At 45.5% G+C, this 26,256-nt stretch overlaps 1 protein-coding gene across 4 annotated transcripts in view; it reads right to left on the bottom strand.

Annotated features, from left to right (window-relative positions):
• Positions 1-26,256, bottom strand: part of PDE8B (phosphodiesterase 8B) — a 159,836-nt gene that overhangs the window by 51,097 nt on the left and 82,483 nt on the right. For all 4 annotated transcript variants that reach the window (XM_006119129.4, XM_075932314.1, XM_075932315.1 and 1 more), the window contains exons 3-5: positions 11,634-11,824; positions 10,443-10,502; positions 8,988-9,045 (exon numbers count right to left, since the gene is read on the bottom strand). In XM_006119129.4, the coding sequence (XP_006119191.1) occupies positions 8,988-9,045; positions 10,443-10,502; positions 11,634-11,824 (309 nt within the window). The remainder of the gene's footprint in view (positions 1-8,987; positions 9,046-10,442; positions 10,503-11,633; positions 11,825-26,256) is intronic.

Below are 26,256 nucleotides of genomic sequence, written 5' to 3'. Positions count from 1 at the left end.
AGCAAGGCTCGGGACTCTCTCCCTTTACCCTGCCCCCCTTCCTTCAGCAGGAAGTCAGCACTAGTGCTCCAACCATGCAGGGGAGGAAGGAGGGCGATGGGCTGCAGCATCAGGCAAGGGGGCCCGAGCCACTCAGGTCAGTGTTGCCGGGCACCGCTTGCTGCTGCAGTCCTGCCTGTGGCTGGGCCAGCAGGTGGGAGGGAGGCTGTCTGGGGGCTGGGCTTGGGTCTCAGCAGAGCAGCTCGGCACTGGGCTGAGGGCATGGCTTCTTGGGGTGTGGCGGAGGATGGGGTGGCTGGTGATGCGGGGCTTCCCCTTGCCTAGTGCTTCTCTTGAGCCTGCTGGCCCAGCAGCCCATGAGCAGCAAGAACGCTTAGAGGCCTGCACAAACAGACAAATTCAGGACTCTCTCTGGCCTTCCACTTGATACCAAGTAAACTCACAGGAAGTAGGAAGCTAGTCTATGTCTGGTCTCACTGAGATCCAAGCAACTCCTCAGCATGAGTATGGCTGGTAGAACCTGTCTTAAAAGAATGCTTGAAGTACTGAGCACCCTGATAAAGGCCAAGAAAAAGAGGAAAGAGAAAGGTCCACCTCTACCCCTCAGCAAATATAGTATCCAGTCTCGCTTCCACTAAAGTCTAGAGAGTTTTGTCTTGACTAAAAGGGGAGAAGAATTTGGTTCTAACTTCAGTTATAGTGAACTGCTGAATGGTGAAACTATTGGAGAAGCTCAGAAACAACCACTTTATAAATGCCTGCACAGATTTTCTTGTGTTCTCCAGAGAACTAGTTAGCTTTGAGGAAGGGACACAGCTGGACTGAGAGCAAGCAGCCAGTACTTTGAAAGACATCCAAAGGTCCTTTTTAAAAGAAGCTGTACACATTCATACCATGCTACATACTCTCTTTTTCTTTACAGAAATAGCAATGTGTCACTATATACGCATTCATCTTAAGCGGTCAGCAATAAAGCAATTTCCTCTCAGATTTTGATCTTTAAAAATCTATTGGTACAGCTTTGTTCAATCCATAACGTTTTAAAATCTTATTAAATGGCACCATGTTGAGAGCTGTATGAATATTTTAATACGCTACTGAATACCTACACAGTGCAAAAACAAGAAAAATGTATACTTTGTAGAAGTTCAACCTCAGTCTGTGCAGTATTGTCACACGAGGATACAATGCTGCAGAAAAAAGTCAGAATCAGCACCCATGAAAACAATTGGCAGGAAGGGAAGGGACATCATGGAAGGGACGTCCATGTGGACCAGGAAGGGACATCCATGTGGAGAAAGAGACACATTCTGTTCAGCTATGGATGAGTAGCAGATTTATGCAATTAGTCCCTTAATATAATCATAACACTTTTGGATATAAAAGGAAATCAGCACAAACATGAAACAGCAAAAAGTATAGGGGGGGGGGGGGAAGGGAAAGAGATACCGGAGACCTTTGGAGGTATTTTACCCAAAGGTGCAAGAATGGAAAGCAATAGGTTTGGGTGACTTGGTTTCAATCTATCAGTCTACAGAATATGAAAAAAAAGGTACCAGGCCACTTCATGAAACAACAAAAATAACTCCTAAAAAAAGTGACTGTCCCTATATTCAGTCCAGAAGATTTTCTGTCACTGTAGCAGCTATGCACAAAATTACTCAACTTTATAGGAACCAATCATAGAATCTAACAAAACCCCAAAAGAAGAGATTCAGGAATTCCATTTGAACCAATAATGTAAAAGTCACTTAAATCCCAAGTTTCAGAGGGGCAATCGAGTTAGTCTGTTACAGGAAAAACTTAAACGAAAAGTCTAGTAGCACATTAAAGACCAACAAAACATGTAGATAGTATCATGCGCTTTCATGGGCAGAACCCACTTCTTCAGATGACTGGAGTATTGGAAGTCCAGATCCAAGAATAAATAAGGAAAAGGGGAGGGAAGGAGGAAAAAAGGAGAGAGAAAAGAAAAAAAAAGAGACAGTGAGTTGATTGTCAAGTCGTTATAAGAGGCCAACAACAATGGGCACCTCCATTGTTTGGTTGCTTGGTTAAGTCATTAGGATGTGGAAGGTAGTGTGCGAGTCAGCCGATGTCTCTGTTCATTCCATTAAGATTAAGAATTAAACCTGTAAATTAAGTTACGTTCCAACCCTTCTCTGAGTATTTGGCTTGTGGAATTGGCCTGAAACAGGTTGACTTGGAGATCCATTAATGAGTGCCCAGGCAGGTTAAAGTGTTCTCCAACAGGTTTCTGTATACAGGCAGTCCCCGGGTTACGTACAAGATAGGGACTGTAGGTTTGTTCTTAAGTTGAATCTGTATGTAAGTCGGAACTGGCGTCCAGATTCAGCCGCTGCTGAAACTGACCACCAGTTCTGACTTGCATACAGAATCAACTTAAGAACCCCAGGCGTCCCCAAGTCAGCTGCTGCTGAAACTGATCAGCAGCTGATTCCAGGAAGCCCGGGGCAGAGCAACTCTGCCTCGGGCTTCCTGTAGTCAGCGCTGGTTAGTTTCAGCAGAAGCTGACTTGGGGACACCTGGGGCAGAGCAGCTGGGGTGCTGCTGGGTTGCTCCAGTAGCGCCGCTCCTCGGTGCTACTGGACCAACCCAGCAGCACCCCATCTGCTCTGCCCCAGGCATCCCGATTCAGCTGCTGCTGAAACTGACCAGCAGCGGCTGAATCAGGACCTGGGCCAGAGCAGCTGCGGTGCTGCTGGGTTGGTCCAGTAGTGCCCAGAGCGGCGCTGCAGGACCAATCGGCAGCGCCCCAGCTGCTCTGCCCCAGAGTCCAAAACAAAAGCCTGGTCTGCTGGGGGGGGCACACTAGCTGCGCCCCCCCCCCCCAGCAGACCAGGGACACGGGGAGCAGAGCCGCAGCCGCAGCGGGGTGCCGCGCCTCTGAGGCTTTGCTCTGGCAAAGTCTCAGAGGCGCGGGACCCCGCCGTGGCTGCAGCTTCAGTCCCGGTGCCTGTGGTCTGCTGGGGACGGTCCCCAGCAGACCACAGGCACCGGGACTGAAGCGGCAGCAGCGGCGGTTCCCCGCGCTTCTGAGGCTTTGCCAGAGCAAAGCCTCAGAAGCGCGGGAACCCGCCCGATGCCCCTGGTCTGCTGGAGACGGTCTCCAGCAGACCAGGGGCACCGGAGCAGCTTACGAACGGGGCTCTCTCGCCCCGGAGCTCGCAGGTAGCAATCCGCCACCTCGACCTCCGGGGCGAGAAAGCCCCGTTCGTAAGTGACATAAGTCGGATCCGCGTAAGTCGGGGACTGCCTGTATTGCTTTTCCGGATATCTGATTTATGTCCATTAATTCTTTCCCGTAGAGACTGTCCAGTCTGGCCAATATATATGGCAGTGGGGCATTGCTGGCATAGATCACATTAGTGGATGTGCCGTTAAATGAGCTCCTGATGTAGTGACTGATGTGGTTGGCTTCAGTGATTAAATCACTTGTGCAGATGGTGTGGGCAGAGTTGGCACCATGGCTGATTGCAGGGGTGGGTTCCTGGGTGATGATGATGGAAGTGTGTTGAGTGGTTACTGGAAAGAATTTGTCTGAGGTTGGGGGTTCTCTGTAGGTAAGGATTGGCCTTTCCTCCAAGGCCTCAGAGTGAGGGGTCATTTTCCAGGATAAGTTGTAGACTGTAGGTTACGACAAGTAGAATTCTGTTTTCTCTTTTGGGCCTGTCTTGAAGTAGTTCATGTCTGGGTACTCTTTTGGCTCAGTCTTATGCTAATGGAATGATCAGAGACATTGGCTGGTTCACACACAACCTTCCACATCCTACTGACTTAAGAACAGTTGGCACCTCCATTGTTTGGCTGGTTAGTTATCAGCCTCTTGTAACTACTTGAACAATCTACTCACTGGCTCTTTCCCCTTCCTTCGCCCTCCCTCTTTTCCCTTATTTATTCTTGGATCTGGACTTTTAATATTCCAGTCATCTGAAGAAGTAGGTTGTGCCCACGAAAGCTCATGATAGACTAACAAAACATGTAGATGGTAATAGCAACTTAGACTATTTGCTGTTTAAGTTAAAATCCCAAAGGTACAGAAAAATCTTTAGCAAAGGTCCAGCATTGTTCATTGTCACTACAGGACATTGATCTACTATACTATAGAAAAATCTACTGATTAGCTGACAATAGGGATGTGAAAGGTTAACTGTAAACATCACCCTAAACGGGTAATGCTTACCTGTTCCAGTTAACCACTGGAAGGGGGCTGCTTCACCCCCAAAGGGGGCTCACCACAAACAAGAGCTGCTCTTGTCTGCAGCTGCCCCTGTCTATGGTGGGCCCAAGTACCCTGAAGTCAGGGGCTGCTTCGGCATCTGGAGCAGACTCTGTGCACAGGAGTCCCAAGTGTTCCATAGGCAGAGGTTGCTCTCACAGGACCCAGTACCAGTCACAACCCCCACTCACAGGGGCTGGGAGCCAGCCAAGTATAGGGGCTAGGAGCAAGTGGCTGCCCCAGACCCAAGGCCGAGGTTAGGGGCAAGAGCCCCACAGACTGGGGCCTGCTCTGGACCCCGCTTAGTCAGCTAATCAGTTAAGCATGAGGTCAACCTGATGTTTAACCAGTTAACTGATTAATAGGATTTTACATTCCTACCTGACAAAATGATTCCAACAAGATATTAAATCAACTTTCAACAAGCCTTTGGATCCAGTCCAGAACCCAAAGTTGTCACCACCACCACCACCAACACCAACACCACACACACAAGAATGGCCATAGTGGATCAGACCAAAGGTCCATCTAGCCCAGTATCCTGGCTGCCGACAGTGGCCAATGCCAGATCCTCCAGAGGGAGTGAACAGAACAGGTAATCTTCATAGTATCCCTCTCTTGTCACCCATTTCCAGCCTCTGACTGGCTAGGGCAGGGGGCAGCAACCTTTTCAAACCAAAAAGCCAAACTACATCAAAATTTAGAACAAGTGATCAACAAAGAGCCATAGAAGAATGCCTATTTGCATGACTGTAAATATACAACAATATTACTGATAACTGACATGATTAATAATAGCATAAATGAAACATTAGGCTCACAGATTATTTAACGGGACTTCTGCTGCTGCATCTTTTTGCATGTTTCTTTGAAGTTTACATCATAACTGGTCAAATCCAGCTTCATGCACACATTCAGGCGGTCTTCTGTCAATCTTCTGGCAAGGGGCTGGGGAGGTGAGAGTGCATGAGTTTGGGGAGTATGGGGATATGAGGGACTCAGGGCAGAGGGTTCAGGTGTATGATGGGCTCAGGGTTGGGACAGAGGGGTCCAGGAGTATTATGACACTGTGGCAAGATGGGGGCTTGTTGGCCAGGCTTCATTTTTAAATAAAGCAAAATATTATGTTCAACACAAAAGGTTTCAACATTATCTTTATGGCAGGTGTGGGGAACCTTTTTTGGGTCAGGGACCACTGACCCCCAGAAAAATCAATCAGTTGAGGACCACACAAGTGAAAAAACACAAAAACCCTCTAACCTCTCTCCCCCACCCAAGCAACACTGATTGTGGCCCCTAACTGAAACACTTCTCTCTTGGTTCTCCAGTCCCATGGTGGGGGGAAGGAGGACATGGAGGACTGAGGTTCAGGGCCTCAGGCCACATTTTTCTTCTGGGTTCCAGGGTTAGTGGATTTTGTGCTCCCCCCCAGGCTTTGGGGTAGGGCCAAAAATAGGGGTTAAGTGCACAGGACAGGGCTTCCAGTGAGTGAGATAGGGATAGGGGTTCAGGATCGGGGGGGGGGGGGAAGGTAGGGTGTAGGAGGGGGGTGAAGGTGCGGGGTCTGGGTGAGGTGGGGGTGTAGGAGCAGGTTGGGAGTAGGGTGTCTGGCCAGGGCAGAGGGGGCAGTAGTGGGCTGGGAGCGTGGGGTCTGGGCAGTGGCATGAGTAAGGGGGTGGAGGGGCCACTTTCTTTTATGCCACGTCGCAGGCACTGTGTAAGATTCTGGCCAATGGGAGCAAAGGAGAAGCGTGTCCCTGTGAGGCTAGTGCCCTCCAGCTAGGGGAAGGAAAACAGCAGTACAAGGAGCCATTTTTGACTCCACTTGTTCCCTGCACGCCGGATCCAGCTGGGAGTCTCAGGGCTTTCTCCCCCTGAATCCCCAAAGGTAGCTGGTACTGATATTCCAATCTTGCAGGGAGCCATAAGGCTGTAGCACCAGTGCTAGCTCCCTGCTGCGGTGGGAGGGGGGGGAAGGGGAGCTGCACGGGCTGAGCTGGATGTCCAAAAGAGCCATATCTGGCTCTCTAGTGAGCCACATTTGGCTCAGGAACCACAGGTTGCTGACCCTAGGTTAGAGATACCATTCCTACCAATTCTGACTAATTAGTATTGATGGACCTAACCTCCATGAATTTATCTGGTTCTTTTTTAAACCCTGTTAAAGCCCCGGTCTTCACAACATCCTCTGGCAAGGAGTTCCACAGGTTGACTGTGCACTACCTGAAGAAATACTTTCTTTTGTTTATTTTAAATCTGCTACCTATTAATTTCATTTGGTGACCCCTAGTTCTTATCTTATGGGAACAAGTAACTTTTCCTTATTCACTTTCTCCATACCTGTCATGATTTTATAGACCTCTATTATATCCTCTTTTCTAAGATGAAAAGTCCCAGTCTTTTAAATCTCTCTTCATATGGCACACATTCCAAACCCCTAATCATTTTGTTGCCCTTTTCTGAACCTTTTACAATGCCAATACCTTTGAGATGAGATGACCACATTTGTACACAGTATTCAAAGTGTGGGTGTACCATGGATTTATAATTAGAACACACCTACCTCTTATAGGGAGTTTTTCATTAATTGCTCTCAAAATATTTTACAAATAAGTTCAATATTATCAATAACCCTATTGGATACAGGATTAAACTCTTGGTTAGTTTTTTAAATTTGACATGTGTTCAAAAAAAATCCAGACAACCATCACAACCAGCAGCAAAGTTACAGCACTATCAAATAGTGTTTTCCCAAGAAAAAAAGTTAAGGGTAGATAAAAGGCAGGTGCCACATGTTAGCATTATAATAAGTCACAATATGGTAAAATAAAGCTATCAAAAAAGGAGATTAATTAAATTATAAGTAACTAAAAATTGATTTCATTCTGTTGCTGATAAAAATCTGTGCATGTGTACAATGCTGATTTTTTCTTCCTTGAAAGGATTTAGAGCCTGTGGATAGCATTTTTTCATGCTTGAATGGTTATGTTCCCACTCTGCTTGTGATGTGCGGAAGTAGACTTCTATCTTACATGTTCTAGAACTTGAAAACAATGCTGATAAGGAAGGTCATAATGGCAACAAACTATGTCAGGAGGATATTCAGTGGGTTCCAGTCTTAAGTTGATATTGGCAGTGGTACTAATCAATATCATCATGCTGACGTACTGATGACAGCATTACAAATAAGTAGAGCGATAAGGAGAAAATGGTGATGACAAATAGGTTAATGGATGACGTTCAGAGATAATGAAGAAGTATCTAATTCATTTCTAAAAGGCAGAAGATCATGAAACACTTATAACAATCTTTCAGAAAGTTAGCCAAATTTCAAATTCTCCTTCCCATCTGTTTTAAGAAGCTTCCTGAACCCCTTATCATAGGTCTGGCCATGACAGAGAACGTTAATATACCCATTTGCTCCCCTCTCAGGGGCAGGTGGGAGAGAATAGGCAAGACTCTGGCTCAGTCCTCCCTTTCCACCATTCAGTCCAGCTGAACTAGCGTAAGGAGGGTCAGATTGCTGCTGGCAGAATGGCCAGCACAGGCAGGGAATTATGATTCAGAACTATACCTCAGACTCACACAGAGCACTTCTTGCAACTACTTCTAGGGTGCTTATGCACCACCCCTTGCTCAGGACTGCACATTAAGTCACAATCTAGCCTATAGAGCATATTGTCCTGAAATCTTTGGACAAAATACTAGACATTACAAGAAAAGGCAAACTAGAGACAAACGTTTTTAATAGTAAAGAATGTGACTCAAGGAATTAAACACAATAAACTTATAATACACTAAACTAAAAAGAAAATTAAAGTTGCAGACTTTGGGGCTGACGTCTGTCTTAGGCACTTGTATGGCCCCCATAACCACAGCATCTGAGCAGCTCAGTGCTCAATGCATTTAGCCTCACCTCTCTCCTGTGAGGCAGGGAAGTACCAGATCCAATTACAGATGGGGACTGAGGTATAAAAAGCCTTAGTGCCAGCCCAAGTCACACAGGAAGTCTGTGACAGAACAGGGAATTGAACCTGAGCCTCCAGAGTCCCTGGCAATAGCTAGACCTATTGGATTATCCACTCTCTGCTTACATGGCTACCTTCTCAATTCTCAGCTGCAGGTACCATGGGGAACAAGGTGGCACAGACATTGATTTTCATACTCCCTTTGTGAAAGCAGGGTGGCAGAATCTACTATCCAGAGCACCCAGAAAGTCTGCAGGTTGACACATGAGTATCACACAATGGACCCAATTCAATCTCTAGTGAAAACAATGGAAAAACACCTATTGATTTCAGTTCAAGTTGGATTAGGCCCCTTGTGCCCCAAGTAAGAATGGGCTGCCAGTTAGAAAGCAGATAGCTGGAGGACATGCAACACAAGCCAGGGGTACAAGCTAGTTCTTTTTCAAAGGAGCAGCAAAGGACACTTAATAGCATAGTATTTATTCTGCCACCTGTCAGAGAATTGTTCCCAAGCCAACAAATTCATCTGCTAACATTCCTGCTGCTTGCAGAAGCACTGGCTAGGTCTCTGGTTTTTTTTTTTTTACGGCGCATACTTAGATATTTCCAGGTAAGCACAGAGGAGGAGCATGTGATGAAGTTATCTTCACATCACCAGAGTGTAGTTAACTAGTGACACAAGCAAGCTTGTGCTTTACATGAATCATTCAAAAACTCTTTTAATAATAAAAGATGGAAGTATTCACAGAAGTGGCCTTGATTCCTTAGTAATTACTTACCCTATCGAACCCTGCATGGAGAAGGGGAAGAACAGAAGGCTCTTCTTGGTCAGCAGATCTACAGCAAAGCAGAACATATCCAAAATGAAATCTAGGATAATTTGACAGTTATCTAAGCAGACTGTAAGAGAATAATGTGGCACAAATTATAAGGACTGTATATATCATGTAATCCATTTGCAGATGTAGCTTTCCCAAAGATGTAGGTTGGTAGTGACAGCAATGTACTAACTGTAGCATCTCAGGACAGATATTGGGGGACAGTTACTTATTTCTTCACCACCATTGCAGTAAACCTGATAGATGTTCAAGAGAAGTGCTGGCTCTTTTCACATAAAGAGAAGGGTTTTACAAAGAAAGGTTAATAAAGAGGTATAAAAGGAATATACAGAGGAAAATAACTAAATCTAGTTATTGATTAAGGAGTGGAATGAACAATACATCTTTTATATTTGTTACAATTACCTGGTCTCACAACTAGAAAAAACAACTAAAGTAGGTGGGGAAAATAGCTAACTAAAGGAAGTAGCTAGATTAATAGTGATATATGTTATTATTATTCATTTCATTTAGTTGTACAGTATGCAGAGCCATGATCAGTTTTGACAGCACTGCTTTGGACAATAACATGATATAATTTGTATCCATCTTCTGATCTTTCATTAAGTTCTTCAAAAGGTCATGGACTCTTCATTATTCTGCGCTTTGTTAGTAATCCTCTCTTCCCCCCCCCCCCCCCCCCCCCAAGAGAATGACTATTAATTGTGTTCCTCAACAAGTCAAACCCCTAAGTTCAATACTTAGGGAAGAATTCTGTACAGGGTTGTATGCCCTTAAATTTCCCCAGGAGCTTTCTGATTTCAGAGGCAGCTAAGCTTATTTGGCACATAACAGAAGTTAATCAAATGCCTTACAGGAGGCGGCCCTCAGTCCTAACACTGTCAATTGAAGGCAATGGGAATTCTGTCCAAGTAAACAGTGTGTATAAACAGAACAAAGATTGAAAGCAGAGTAAAGACTTTAGGAAATGTTCGACTGAATGTGGGAACTGCCTATCAAGTTACAGTTACGTTTTCTTATATTTGTATTTATTATTCCCTCCCTATTCTCTCACAACCATAGGATGTTATTTGCTACAACAACTTTTTTTCTAAAACTTCCATCACAGTTGTCTGTTTTTCCTGATATTCAGTGTTATGACCCTCTTCAGTGAGAAAATGCAATAAGCAATAATTTTAGTTGCAATCAGCTACAATAAATGAACCTAACAAAACATAACTGATTGCTTTTACATGAAAAGGAAACAAACATTCCTAGTGATAATATAGCCCACACAAGCTACAAGTAGTAGCTTGCAGCCTATGAAACTGCCCATCATGCAAACATTACTATTGGCTGGGCATAAACATTTTCTTGAACAGAATAAAACATTCACAAAAATAAAGAAATACCTACATGCGGGGAACAACAGCAAGTATCACAGTGTGTTCCGATGGCTTTGTAGCACGGATTGACCTGAAAGGACAAAAGTTTGTGTCACACATCACACCATGCTTTGACAAATCGTGCCATATGCAAACCATAAAATAAACAGGCCTTTTGCTATTGGTCTAACAACCACTAGGTGCATCTTGTTGAGACACTGGAATTATAAGATTATCAAGTATGGCAAGACTTTTCCTCAATGTGTGTGTGCACACGCATGAGAAATAATGTGTTTTAAGAGAATATTTTAACATTAGACAAGATTCAGAAACCCTTACTTCATAGGTGACAGGTATATCATATGCTGGGGGAGGCTGTGCCCCGCACACTCTGCCCCCAGGCCTCCTCCTGCTTTGGGCTGGGGCTCTCCCTCTCACCCTCCTGACACTAGCCTTGAGCTGCCCATGCCTTATTCCACCAGGTAATCACTTACTCTGTGAGAAGTTACTCTGTGAGCACTGGAATCAACAGAACTATTTTAATTGTAAACTACTACTTGGGATAAGCGTGCCAAAGGTTTGCCCATTATGGTCTGATGAAAATCAGAGCATGACATGTGTAAAACTGAGACCATTGAAAAGATAACCTAGAATCAGAGTTATAAATGGTTATGAATTTAGAAGCAGTAGCTTTGAGACAGTACCACACACATGCAAAGACAGACATAACTTCACTAAAGTGCCGTTAGCAAAGTGTCGTAGACCCAGGGGACAAATGACAGTGCTCTATTAGTCCCTGCTGCTCAAATTGTTGGTGCAAGATTAATTCCTCATAGTAGCGTCTAGGTCTGAAAATGATGACCACAGACTGAGGAAGAATTTTGTGGTAGGTCTGGTTCAAGATCCTGTGGAAGCTGTGACCCCAAAACAATGGAATTATTGTTTACATGTCAGCCCCACTGACAACAGCTTTCAAATTTGATCTCATGACTATGCAGGTGTCTTTATATACTAAATGTAATTCTTTCTATTGCTATTTTAGCCACCACAGCAGGTTCCCCCCCCCCCCCCCCTCTTTATAATGGAGCACTGCAATCCCTTCCCTCAGTCTCCAAACTTGTTATTTGTATGTCATTATATCTTGATTTTATTATGCGCATTCAATGTGGTATTTTGCACTGCATTGTGACATTCAATAGATGCACAAGGTCCATTAAGTTACCTGCTGATCGCTTCTGCGTCAAAGTATCTGGAATGCCTGTGATCTATGACAATTATTTCATGGTGCTTATCAAGAAAACATTCAAGTGCTGACTCTGGTGTTCGGGCAAAACTACACCTGTACCCAGCTCTATCACAAGCCCACCAGAATCCATTACTTTGGTTGTCTTCCTTTGCAAAGATCAGCAAAACCTGCAAAATAGGGAAGACATCAGCCCCATATTAAATACAATATAATTCTGTTCATTGTACAAACTTAAACCACAGGCTGAACCTCTCTAGTACAGCACTCTGGTCTGGCAAAATTCATAGACCAGCATGATTTTAGTTAGTCAGTTGTCCACTTAGGCTTTAGCCAAGTTTCTTGCAGTCCCATAAAATTTATTTATAGCCACCAGTCCTGGCTCTGTGTTCTGTGCTGTTATTTAGCCCTAATTTACTCCTAAATGTCTTCTAAGAGCCCAGCAAGCAGTGGAAGTGTTGGTAACGCCACTAGACAATATTGACCTCCTGTGGTTCAGCAAATTCTCAGGATTGACACGGGCCAGGGCCTGAGGGTGCTGGGCTAGAGAGGTTCAACCTATACTAGAATTTAAAATATTAGTCTTCCTGTTTTCAAAACCAGCATCTGACTATAGAATTGAAAAACAAATTTTAATGACCGCATTAGTTTTATTATTACACATACATTTAATAATGCATATTAAACACCTGAGTTGTATATAGCTTCTACCTAGATGCTTTCTGTGTATGCAGTTGTGTCCACAAATAGTTTTGGATCAAAAAACTTATCACTAAAATATGTAAGCATTTGATCTGCAGTTGGATTAGGGCCTGCTGTTAACCAGGAGAAAAAACTTGCTTCAGAGACAGAGCACCTCAGCCTTGAAAAAAAATCTTGATGCAACACTTATCCCTTTAAGGCCACCATATACTATAGCTACTGTAAGTGAATCCCAGTGCTGCAGGTAGGATCAAAAGTAGGACAAAAACCCATGCGTGAAGCATGTTGGCGGGAACTTGCCAAGCACAAGACAGTAAACGGATTAGTACCTTCCAAAAATATTGTGTACACTAAATGTTCAAATATCCATCAATCAGTGATTTGTGAAAGCACATACTTCGGGGGAGGGAAGGCATTCTACATAAATTCAGCTCAAGCTACAGCAAGAAAAAAAAGTGTAGCTACTTTGGAAAGGAAAAAAGAATCATGCAGCAAAATAATATCCAATGAAATCCACCATGAAAACTAGAACATCAGCAGCATAAATGAGGAATGAATTTACCACCACCCCCATGGAGCTTCTTTGAAGGTTAATATTGCTCTAAGCTATAAGCGTATATCCAAAAACTGATGTTATCTTCTTAAAGTTGCTGCAGTAAAGATCTGGTTTTGTGGAAAACATGACAGGCCTGATTCTCCACTCTGTAAAACTGGTGCAACATCACTGAGATCACACCTCTCTCAATGGGATTGAGATTCAATGTGCAGGATAACACCCTGGTCCCACTGGAATCAACAGGAGTTTGACCATTGAATTCGACCATTGACTTCAATGTCTACACTACAGCGTTATTTTGAAATAGCTAATTTTGAAATAACACGTCTAGACACAAAATGCATTTTGAAATAGACATGCTATTTTGAAGTAGCAAAACGCTACACTGACTGGATGCTGAATCGCATTTAAGGCTGTCCGAACCGGTTCTGGCAGTGCATCAGGTCAAGGTTACCTTGTGTGGCTGCTGCCTGAGGCTGAGACCTGTGCTTAAAGGGACCCTCCCCGGATAGCTGGTTCTAAGGTTTCCCTGCTTGCTTGCCTACCTACCTCACTGAGGGACAGCAAAGCATTTTTTTCCCTCACTCAGGACACCACAGCACTCTGCAGCATGGAGCTAGAGCTGCCCCATGGCACTCTGGTGCTTCTCCTAGACATGTTGCTGCGAGCTTGGCAGCATGTTCTGCAGACAGGAACAGTCTCCCTGGTGTGCCCCACTGGGGGCTTGTGCCTCATTCCTCCCTCATCCTTCCACTAACCCCTCCCTAATCCCCTTCCTGATGTATAATAAAAAACCACACGTGTTCATTACAACAAAGCCTCTTTATTGAGCTGGGGGGGGAATGAAACTGAGGTGCGACTGGGGAAAGAAGGTGGAAGAGAGAGGGGGGAAAACCTGGGAGAAGGGAGCTGGCAGGGGGAGGAAAAGCTCAGGGCCTCGCCAGCCCAATTGTATCTCAGTACTGTCGGTGCAGGGGTCTCGGTGTTCCTGGGGTGGGGGGAGGAAGGAGTGGGAGCCGGAGTGGTAGCTAGGGAGGTAACATGGGCTGGAGTAGCAAGCTCTGCCCCAAGATTGATGACCACCTGGGGGGCACGGACCATCCTGCCCACCAGGATGCGGTCCATGGCATCAAAATAGGCCCAGGGGACTGGGTCTGCCCCTGGGTGGGAGCTGCCCCGTGGCCCTGGCATACGTCTGCTGCAACTCCTTCATTTTCATGCAAACCTGCTCCTGGATTCTCATGTGGCCTCTGGTGGCCAGGCTGGCAGCCATCTGCCTGTAGACAGTTGCGTTCCTCCATTTAGTGCAGAGATCATGGACATTGGAGGCATCCCCCAAACCTGAATTGGGTCCCTGATCTCTGCACTGGAACGGGCAGGCACCCACCTTTTATGACCCCTGGCAGGCTCCTGGGAGCTGGCAGATTGCTCCTGGGGAAACGATGGGGGGAGGGGAGGGGGCTGGCTGGCACTGGCTGCCTGACTCATGCTGGGGCCACTGCAGCAGGTGCAGCAACTGCTGGCTCTGGTCTGGCAGGCTTGGAGCTGGCACAGGCACTGTGGCCAGAGTCTACCCCTTTAAGGGTTCCAGGGAGCGGGGGAGGGAGAAGAGTTTTCTTGGTTGTGCCCAGAGTGGCCACCTATTTCAAAGTAAGCGTCTACAAAGTGCTTATTTCGAAATAGCAGTTTCAAAACTGGCACTATTCCTCGTGGAATGAGGTTTACCAATTTCAAAAGAAGCTCTCCAATATTTTGATTTAATTTCAAAATAGTTTGGCTGTGTAGACGCTGGTAAAGTTATTTCGAAATAACTTTGTGTAGACATACCCTAAAAGTGGTCTATTACACCAGACAAAACCAGCATAACCAATTAGAACTAAATGTTTATTGTCAAGCACAATTTCATGGGCTGTGCCCACAAAAGCTCATGATGCCATCTTATTGTTTTGTTAGTCTATAAAGTGCTAGCAGACCATTTGTTTTTTAAGTTTAATTTCCAATGACTGGTAACAAAATTATACTACAGGAAGAAAATTGTTCACTTATGTACAGAATGGCAGATTCTCTGTTCTGTTCTCAACACAATGAGGAGAGACATGCATCCCAAAAGATTACCCTTCACATACAAAGATGCCCCAGATAGCAAAGATCTGCCAGGATGGCAGACCTTGGCTTAGGCAGAACAAGGGGCTTGAATAGAGTATGCTGCATTTCAGATCTTCCTGGCTATAACAACTTGTAAGAGTTAGAGCAGCCTCAAGGCTGTTCCAATTTATGCAGAGGACTGAACTGACTCCTGGTCATCCAGAGAGTACAGGAAGAGACAAAAAGTTGTCTGAAAGTTAGCTTTGGTCAAACTCTTCTATTCTTTTGCTGAACACTGCTCAGCAAAAACAGAGAATCTGGTTAAGAATCCATGGAAAACAAGTCACCCGGAAGGAGTCTATAGTCAACATTTATAAGTCAACATTTATAACTCTTCAATAAAGAACATTTTTAGAACCACAAGGTACTATTCATGAAATGAAGCAGAATGGAATGTATTTACAATTACAGTAGATGATATAAATTAGAAGTCTAAACAGATTACTTTTGCCAACTATTAATCATGCAAATCATATTTGCAGGTACATTACACAATCTATAGCAAAACCACAGAAACAGAGGGCAAAATCTTGTGCACTCTTCCTAGCTGTTGTGACAGAACAAGTATAAAATGCAATAGGAATACAGGGAATCCACAGCCTAGGGAAGCCAGGAAGCCATGAAAGAAGATCCCTCAGAATGCTGCATGCCTTGTAGCAAAGCTACATGACTGGCCAGACTGGATGGAGCATTGATGGTGGAGTGGATATGGTTGAAACAGTTTGTGTGCTTTGCCAGTGGACCAACAAACTATTCACATCCTCTGACCTATGCATTGGAATGGGATATCATGGCTCAGTCATTACTCCCGTCCATTAAGGTAGAACTCAGTTTAGACTGTACTTCTAATGCATCTGATAGGATTAATACAGCTGTGAAACAACCAAAAAGAGCTATTATTTTTAGCTCTAATCAGACACAGTAGGGTGTGTGGATTGTTGTTCTGTGTGTCATAAAATGGAAAACGTCAATCATAAAACCTCATTTTTAAAATTTGTTAGGTGTTGACAGTGCTTGTCTATACTTACAATAAAGCTTTTCATTGGTTAAGAATTTGGTCTCAGTTTTTCAACAGTCATATAATGGAAGAAGCTATATAAGAAATTATAAAATAAGGTCTGCTTTATCTTACAGCCCCAACCAGAACACTTCACCAGCCACAACCACACCCTTCAATCTCATGCTAGGTCTGCAGTGCCAGGAGAAGCAGGAAGCCTGTCTTAGCACCCCCACTGGACCACTGACAGGGAGCCACTCAGGGTAATTCCCTCCTGACCACCTCCAAAAACCAGAGCCCCCCCTCCTACACTCCAAAGATCTCATCCTCAGCCCCATCCTGGAGCCCACACTCTAGTCAAATGATGTTGGGTCACGGGCATCCACAGTTTTCTTCAACTGGGTCATGAGGAAAAATGATTGAAAACCAATCCACTAGCCCCATCACCCTTAAGTTTTATTCCTCTTCTTCGGAGAAGCTATAGCTGGTGTGACCAACCTGTGGCTCTTCTGAAGCTCAAGCACTGCCGCTACAGGTGCCAACTTTCCAGTGCTCAACTCCTGGCTCCACCTCCTCCAAGCGTATTGCACCCTCACTCCTTCCCTTCCCCACAGAGCCTCCTGAGTGCCATGAAAAAGTTGACTGCAGTGGGCAGGAGGCGTGGGGAAGGAAGAGGAGGCACTGATCGGTGGGGCTGCGGTGGGCAAAGGATACTGGAGATGGGAGAGGAGGCACCTGATGGGGACTGCTAACAAATTACTGTAGCTCTTTGGCAATGTACATTGGTAAACTGTGGCTCCTTCCAGGCTCAGGTTGGCCACACCTGCTATAGGAAGTACTGGAAGGTCTCCCAACTGCTCTAGTTTCATTCCTCTTCTAGAACTGGTCACCCTCAGGTGATGGTTTCAGCCTCATTTCCAGTCAATCCCTGGTTTCTGTGCTGAACTTGCCTGCAAAAGAGTCAACAACAAATGTGGTAAGTGACTCTGTGTTGTGGATGCTTGTCCACTAGGAACTAGGAGAGACAAACTCTTACAAAAAGCTATGAAACTAGCCAACAGATGACAGACAACTTTGGCTCACTCCTGAACTGGGCTGGATTTCAGTGTCTAAAAAGTGAAAGGCTACAGGTTTTATTACCAAGTCCTTTAGGTTATCCAGTCTCCTACTTAAATATTTTTAATTATGAGACATTGTCTAAGGTGTACATTTATAGGTTACTACTACCAGGGGCAAATACAATGAATACAAATATGACTTTATCCATTACTTTTCTTTTAAAATGTACAGTCAAACATAGCAGAAAGAACAAGAATATGCAGCAAGCAGTTAGATGATAAAATGACAAAAGAAAAATTTGGGGCCTAACACTGCAATTCTTACTCATGTGAGTTATCCTAAGTCATGCAAGTGCAACTCAGAGGCGATCTTAGGGGGCTAAAGCCATGTGCCTCTACTACACGAGCTAAAAGCGCTTAGCTAAGGCTGCAGACCAGATTTTATCTTCCTTGTCAGTGGTTTCAGTGCCTCTGGGTTACTATTTACCAATTTCAAGAGTCAATGATGTATTAAAACTACTCACATCAGAAGGGTTGTAGGTTTGGGGCCATGGCTGGATGGCAATATACAAACCAAAACGGATATCCTAGAAAATGTATACATTTCCTATATGACCCACCCAAGGATCAATATAAGTGGCACTTAATGATTACTACTTATGTTAAAGAATGAATTTGTAATGGATTGAAAATTCTTTCCTTTCCTGTGTTACCTTATACTGCTTATTATCAGTTTAAAGATTATATGGCAGTTAACATAGGTCATCTAGACACTCTCCTCTACAATTTGCACATATTTACAATAGCAATCAAATCGCTAACTATGCCACACTGTGCTGCAAATAAAAAAAAAGTTATTTTAAAGTAAATATACCAACAAGAAAGGGCTCAAGGATTCTAAGTTTGACAAAAATTGTTCAAACTATGCAGGAAGAATAAAAGTCAGATATAGAGCAAAGTACTCCTTGTTTAACCCACAGGAGTCATCCTGTTGACTTCACTAGGACAACTTGTCTAAGAAAGATAAGCGGGGTTTGGCCTAAAATGGCTATGGGAAAGATCAACAGTCTTTTATCTGGGTTATTCTGTGCAGCCATAGTGTCACCATGTGAAATTCAACACACAAAATTTAGTGGCTAGCCAAGGTGACCCTACTTATGTCTTATCTCATATTTTCTAGACTGGTGATTTCTACACAACAACAACAACAAGTGATTAATGTTCTGTGGAAGCAGAAGAATTCAAGATTGGATTAATCTGGTAAGAACATAACATACTAGTACAGGTTGAGCCTCCTAAATCTGGGACTCTTCGGTCCTACAATATCCGTGGTCCAGCAGGACTAGGGATATTAAATACCGGTTAATTGAATAGTTGAGAAACCTCATGAATTCTTATTGGTTATGCAACTATTCTATAGTCCCTGAGCTTGAGACTGGCAGCCAGCGCACTCCAGCCCCACTTCCAAGAAGCCCCCGACACTCCACGCTGCTGCCTCTGTATCAGAGACGGCAGCGTGAGGTGCCAGGCAGGAGTTAGTCTGAGGGATGGCAAATTTAAAAACCAGCTCCCCTCACAGACTGGCTGCCTGTCACCCCATGCAGCTGCTTCTGATATAGGGGTGGAAGCAGCCCCTGTCCAGGGGTGGGAGGGTCTGAGCTCCTGGACCCAGCGTGAATTGGAACAGAGCCAGGCTGCTAGCCAACCTACCTCCTAATAATACTTTAAGTACAGAGGCACAGCGGGGACAAGTCCCGGACCCATCCCAAGCCAAGACAGACAGGCTGCTGGCCAGCCTGCTAAAAAAAAAAATGTACTGGCCAGGGCGGGAGGGAATGCGTGTAGTCTATAGCATTAACCTATAAGCTTTTGCATATTGGTTAATGGACTACATTATTACATCCCTAAGCAGGGCCACAGATGTTGCTGAACTGGAGCTCCAGTGCCTAGGAATGCAAGCTGTCTAGGAGTCCAGTGGCCAGGAGCCCCACCAGCAGAGGCTGGGGAGCCCTCGTTGGGCAGGGCAGCAGCAGAGCCGGCAAGCCCAGTCCCCAGGGAACCTTTGCCAGGTAGGGCAGCAGTGGAGCCAGCAAGCTCTGTCCCTGGGGACAGAGCAGAGCCAGTCAGTGAGGGTCAGTGTCCTGGGTGACCAGTGGCAGGGGACTTCCCTGGATCTGGCAAATTCTCTCATTCGGGACAGGGCAGGCCCCAAGGGTGCTGGACCAAGGTCCAATCTGTGGTTATATATTTTAATGTTTTTACAACACTGAGACACTTTCTAGTAAATAAAAATATCTAATCACAACTAATCAGAAATAGAGTAAGATGTGTGTGTTTTGCAGTTATCAGAAGTGATTGTCGCCACCTCCCAAGGGCAAGGCTCTGTGCAGACACTCCACACTTCTGTTGGAACTTGCTAGCAAGTTTGGACTACAGAGACCACAGGCATAATATGCTGTGGCACTGAGTATTCAGGCCTGAGCATATGAGTTAGCAGCCAATACTCTGCATTGTTCCTGCTCTCCGAGCCCCTGGAGCATTAGAGAAGGACCTAGTACCCTAGGGTACTAACCTGAGACTTTGCAGACTCTGGGTCAATTCACTGGTGTGTTAGCTCTTTCTTCTATCATGATTAGGTGCATCTTGTTCTTAGATTAACACCAACTGCACTATATTTAAGTTCAATGTTTTGAGATTGTTTTCGTTCGCTTTCTTGGTACCCTCCCCATCTTCAGAAATGAGGGACTGCAGAGTCCAGTGAGGTGAGCAGCTTGAAGTGGTCTTTGTGCAGTGTAAAATATGTCCAAAGCAAGATTTCAAGTTTCCTGGGAAGGCATGCGTACTCTGGGATGGACATGTAAGAGTAGATGAATCTACTGTAAGAGTACATGAATTCATGGCTAAGTTGACTTGATATAATTAAGGTACAGTAACACAGCATTTCACCATCTGTAAAATACAGGAGTAATTTTATACCTCATAAGGTATTTGGATGGTTTTATTAAGACTGTATAAAAACCTCTGAGTGCCTTAGCTAAAAAGGCACCAGTAAAGTATTATTACAATCCCCAATTGTTATAAGTTTGTATAGGACTCTACTGGTAAGTCAGAACTATAAGGAAAGTGGAAATACCCAGACTGATTCAAAGGTACAGGCTTGATGGCATGATAAAAAGGTCACAGTTTTGAGTAATCTGGACTGGCATACAAGACTTTGAATTAAAGTGTGTTTAGATTTCATGTACATTCCTTAATGTTATTTTATCTACTGCTTTGGTGGATAATTTGATAGGTTTATTCCAGTAGGGCTGCTTTGGATAGATTGCAAGGTAGATTCCTCTGAGCCAGCATACACCAGGTTCTTTTTAGCCTTATGACTATTTATGAGTCAACAGTGTGATGCTGTTGCAAAAAAAAGCAAATATGATTCTAGGTTGTATCAACAGGTGTGTTGTAAGCAAAACCCGTGAAGTCATTCTGCCGCTCTACTCTGCACTAGTTACGCCTCAGCTGGAGTACTGTGTCCAGTTCTGGGCGCCACATTTCAAGAAAGTTGTGGAGAAATTGGAAAGGGTACAGAGAAGAGCGACAAGAATGATTAAAGGTCTAGAGAACATGACCTATGAAGCCAGGCTTTATGAACTGGGCTTGTTTAGTTTGGGAAAAAAGAAGATTAAGGGGGGACATGATAGCGGTTTTCAAATATCTAAAAGGGTGTCACAAGGAGGAAGGAGAAAATTTGTTCCTCTTGGTTTCTGAGGACAGGACAAGGAGTAATGGGCTTAAAGTGCAGCAGGGGAGGTTTAGATTGGACATTAGGAAAAAAATTCCTAACTGTCAGGGTGGTCAAATATTGGAATAAATTGCCAAGGGAGGTGGTGGAATCTCCCTCTCTGGAGATATTTAAGAACAGGTTAGACAGACATCTGTCAGGGATGGTGTAGGTGGAGCTTGGTCCTGCCTTGAGGGCAGGGGGCTGGACTCGATGACCTCTTGAGGTCCCTTCCATTCCTATTATTCTATGATTCTATGATTATTTGTGCTAATGTAGCACTTGATGCCAGTGCTAGACATTGTGCAAACATACAACAAAGACCGTCCATGCCTCAAAGGGCTCAGTCTAAGTATAAGATGAGAAGCAACAAGTGAAAACAGACAGAGGTGCACTAGTGAGGCCACATCTGGAGTATTACATCCAATTCTAGGCCCTCCGTTACAGAAAGGATGTGGATGCATTGGAGGAAGACCAGTGGGGCGCAACTAAAATGATTAGGGGGCTGGAGCACATGACTTACAAGGAGAGGCTTCAGTCTATAGAAGAGTGAGGGGGATTGGATAGCAACCTTTAACTACCTGAAGAGTTGTTCGAGAGAGGATGGAGAGAGGCTGTTCTCAGTAGTGACAGATGACAAAACGAGGAGCGATGGTCTCAAGTTACAGCAGGGAGGTCTAGGTTGGATATTACGAAAAACTATTTTACTAGGACAGTGGTGAAGCACTAGAATGGGTTACCTCAAGAGATGGTGGAATCTTCATCCCTAGACATTTTTAAGTCCTAGCTTGACAAAGCCCTGGTTGGGGATGGTTCTGCTTTGGGCAGGGGGTTGGACTCAAATGGCCTTCTGAGGTCCCTTCTAACCCTGTGACTCTAAAGGTAACAATGTGAAGATTTTGATCAGTATGATAAACAGTCACAACCTGTTGCCTAACCACTGGCTTAGTACTTGAAGGCATCACAGCAGAAGAGCTTCAAAAAGGATTTTGAAGGACACTGGCTTTGAGAAAGTTTACAGGGAGCTCCCTCCCATATGTAAGGAGGACGACGACATGACAAAGGACTAAAATGCTTAATAGAAAATTTGACAGATGGTCAATGAAGGCTGGCATTGTTAGTGGAGCAGAATTAGAGATGGACCTCTAACGCCATACAAGAGTTGAATGATGAAGGGCCTCAGGAAGTGAAGATCAGTCAAGGTTGTTTTCTTTAAGCAATGCAGAAAAGGAAGCCTTTAGAACAGGGCTGGGCACAACATGGCCTAGGGGCCAGATCCAGCCCATCAAGCCACAGCATCTGGCCCACAGACCACCCTGCCCACACCCACAGTCCCTGCGTTTCTCTGCTCTGCTTCATGCTATCTCCCCGCCCCCAGCCCAATCTCTCAGCTCTTATTGGCTGGAAACAGCCAGCCATTTGGAGCTGAGAAATTGACCTGAGAGACAGGGGCAGCCGGAGCTGAGCGCCAGGTGGAGGGAGCAGCCTGGGGCTGCTGCCAGGAGACAGCCAGCACCTGCCTCTGGTACCCCAGTCCTCCCTGCATCCCAACTCCCTCTCCCAGATCATCATCCAAACCCTCTGCACTGCCTGCCCCAGGTGACAACTCCCTCCCAGACCCTGTACCCCCTCTCACACCTCCCCCAGGCCACAATCCTCTCCTGTACCCACACTCCCTCCCTGACCCTACACCCCAATCCCCTGACCCAGGTAACAACCCCCTCCTCCAGCCAAGGCCCTCTGAGACCTCATGCCGTCTCCTACACACCAGTCCCTGATCCCCTGTGACCTTCTGCACCCAACCTCCACCCTAGACCCTGCACTCCCCTCCACAGAAAAGTGCGGCCCTTGACCTCTTACCAAAATCTTGGAATGGCCCCCCCACCAAAAATTATTGCCCATCCCCTGCCTTAGAAGAATGCAAATGAGGAAATAATTGAAGTGATGAGCCAGGAAAAGTTTTTGTAGCAGTAATGTTTTTGAAAGGCCAGAAGTGGCATATGTCAAGGGCAGAAAAGGGGAGATGGTAGCAATGGACACGAGATGAAAGGCCAGGATAAGCAGCTAGATAGTACATCATTTTCTTCATTGACTCTGTATTCACAAACTGCCATAAAAATGGCACATAACCACTTACCATAATATTAGAAATTCGCTAAAGGTGACACTTCTGCCATCAGTGAAATATTGACGTTCACCTTTTCAATTACTATATAGCTCCATCAGAGTGACTTAGACTGGCATCCCAACTGAACTACATAATTTCCACCATGTACCCTCAGTAGACAGACTATCATCTTATTCTATACTGAGCAGGCAACTGTATATGAAACCCCTAGGCTATTAGTGAAATAGCCACTATTTAAATAGTTACTATGATCTGTGAATATTTCCACTGGCCATCTTCTTTAAAGAATCCAAATTTTATAATGTTATTCAGTCACCCGTACCACACTCCCTAATGCTATTTTAAGAGTTCCTGAAGGCCTGGAAAGCAGTGATGTGTTCTTTAATAAAGATCTCCACAGAAAATGACAGAATCCTGCAAGCCACTCTCTCAAGTAATTGTACAAATAAGTGTGCCCATTTGTATGAGTAAGGCTTTATACAAAGTAAAGCCTTTAATTGAAAGGGATGTTCCTCTATCAAGGGCAAAATCCAGAAAGGGTCTGAGTACTGACCATCCTGTTGATTCTCCCTACAGTTATTGTCAGTCCTGTTTTTCCCCTTTCCTGTCCATTGTAAGGTAGGAGGCAGGTTGGCTCTGCACTCAAGCCTTACATGATATGGCTCAAAGTAAGTGATGGACAGGGTCCAATCCAGGGCTTCTGGCAGGGAAAAGAAAAGCTCTGAAAAGGAACCAAGATTCTCACCTATACTGTATATGCCAAACAGAACTTGCAAGTCCCTACATAGATTAATTGCTCCCCTGGCTTCCACTGGGGGCGAGAACACACTTTCCATGTGCATTACTACCACGGTCACGTCTGGGGTCCCAGGAGGCAATGTGTGACAGGTGCCTGGGCAGTGTATAGGATTTAGCAGCAACAAACTCTGCAAGAGACTACCATGAGGGCACTTAAAGATCAGGGGCTGACATGTTAGAATCACATGGTAGGCACAGTCATGATCTCACCCATTTGCAGGGTCAAGAATATAAAGCCAGGAGTAGGCAGTCCAGCATGCTAAGCTACATACACAGGCCAGAACAGGACAAAGGGGGAGAGGGAAAGCCTCATCACCCCTCTCCCCAGTCTCCCCTCTGGGGACAAGCTGGTGGGCAGGGTGCGTGGTCCTACTGCCCCACACTGCCCTTGGGGAGTACCCAGCAGCTACCCACATCCCCTTCCCTGAGCCCACCCTCCCCCAAACACCCTGTTCTTCTAACCCCCTGCCCTGAGCCCCTCTTCACCCCCTCCCCTATGCTCTCACACACCACACTCCTGGACTCCTGCCCTCCACCCCCCTTGCTTTGAAGGACCTAGGAACACCAGGTAAGTCTTTTAGTACCATATAAAAGAATAGGTAATATACATGGTTAAGATGGAACAAAGGACTAAAAATGCAGATTTATTAAAAAATAAATGGACTTGTTAGCAATATGTTGCCAGATTAGCCAAGTGTATAACAATTTATTCCACAAAAGTGTTTAAGTACAGTTCCTCCACCCCTGACAAAGTAAAAAGAGTGCTGTATAATAATGCCTCTCATATGAAAACTTATATAATGTTTCAAATTTTGACTATTATGCAATATTGTAGATGCCTGACCTCTTTAGAAGAGCTATGGACAAAGAGACAGTCTACAACCTACTAAGTAGTTTTTACAAGAAAAAACCTAAACCATTTGGGTTTTGCTTTCCCTTCCTATAGGATGAATATTTATTTAAAATACATCACATCAGCTAACACTAGCACTGCAGCATTTTGAGACGTACAATTTCTGCTAAGGATACCAAAGAATTTTCACACAAACATGGAGAGAACAGTTTTACTTGCTAAATATTTTCTTGCCCATTTTAGTGCAAACTATCAGCGTTTTTAAGAACTTTTCCTGAAAAGTTCCACACATTTGTGTTAAAATTCCATGAAGAACAAAGACACTGAAGTTAGCTATAGTATAAGCAGAAGATACATAAAGAAACTATTTTGTGTGATCAAATCATTGTTCAGACCTGTATTTGGCGCAGAAAAATATTTCACGATTTCATGGTAAGTATATACAGGCAGTCCCCGACTTACGTCGGATCCGCACTTACGAACGGGGCTTTTCTCGCCCTGGAGCTCACAGGCGGCGGGTCGCCACCTGTGTCCTCCGGGGCGAGAAAAGCTTCTCCCGGTCTCCCTGGTCTTCTGTGGGGGTGTGGGTGGCTTTGCTCCTGTCCCCCTGGTCTGCTGGAGAGGGGGGGTCCACAAAAGCCACTGGACCCCCCCCCAGCAGACCAGGGACACCCGAGCAAAGCCGCCGCCTGGGCGGCTTTGCTCCCGGGCAAACGAGCAAAGCCGCCCAGGCGGCAGCTTTGCTCGGGTGTCACTGGTCTGATGGGGGGGGGGGGGGGTCCAGCGGCTTTGCTGGACCCCCAGCAGACCAGGGGGACAGGTGCAAAGCCACGGAGCACACCTGCAGCGGGACAGCCCAGGTGCGCTTGGGCTGTCCCGCTGCAGGCGTGCTCCGCGGCTTTGCTCCTGTCCCCCTGGTCTGCTGGGGGGGGGGGGGGGGGAGGTGCCGCTAGTGACCCCTCCCCCCCCAGCAGACCAGGCTTTTCTTGCCTACCCCTGGGGTAGAGCAGCTGGGGGCTGCCGGGTTGGTCCCGCAGCGCTGCTCCGGACCAACCCGGCAGCACCCCAGCTGCTCTGCCCCAGGCGTCCTGATTCAGCCGCTGCTGGTCAGTTTCAGCAGCGGCTGAATCAGGACGCCTGGGGCAGAGCAGCTGGGGTGCTGCCGGGTTGGTCCAGTAGTGCCGAGGAGCCGCGCTACTGGAGCAACCCAGCAGCACCCCAGCTACTCTGCCCCAGGCATCCCCAAGTCAGCCGCTGCTGAAACTGACCAGCGCTTACTACAGGAAGCCAGAGGCAGAGTTGCTCTGCCCCAGGCTTCCTGGAATCAGCCGCTGATCAGTTTCAGCAGCAGCTGACTTGGGGACGTCTGGGTTTCTTAAGTTGAATCTGTATGTAAGTCAGAACTGGCGTCCAGATTCAGCCGCGGTTGAAACTGATCAGTTTCAACAGTGGCTGACGCCAGTTCTGACTTACATACAGATTCAACTTAAGAACAAACCTACTGTCCCTATCTTGTACGTAACCCGGGGACTGCCTGTACTTAATTACTTATGCATAAAGGATAGAAATGCTTGTTTCTTGTATCATTTCTAC

This window comes from Pelodiscus sinensis, chromosome 6, assembly GCF_049634645.1.
Source record: "Pelodiscus sinensis isolate JC-2024 chromosome 6, ASM4963464v1, whole genome shotgun sequence".
In the NCBI taxonomy this organism is placed as follows: Eukaryota; Metazoa; Chordata; order Testudines; family Trionychidae; genus Pelodiscus; species Pelodiscus sinensis.
This window is presented reverse-complemented; position numbering and strand designations above follow the sequence as displayed.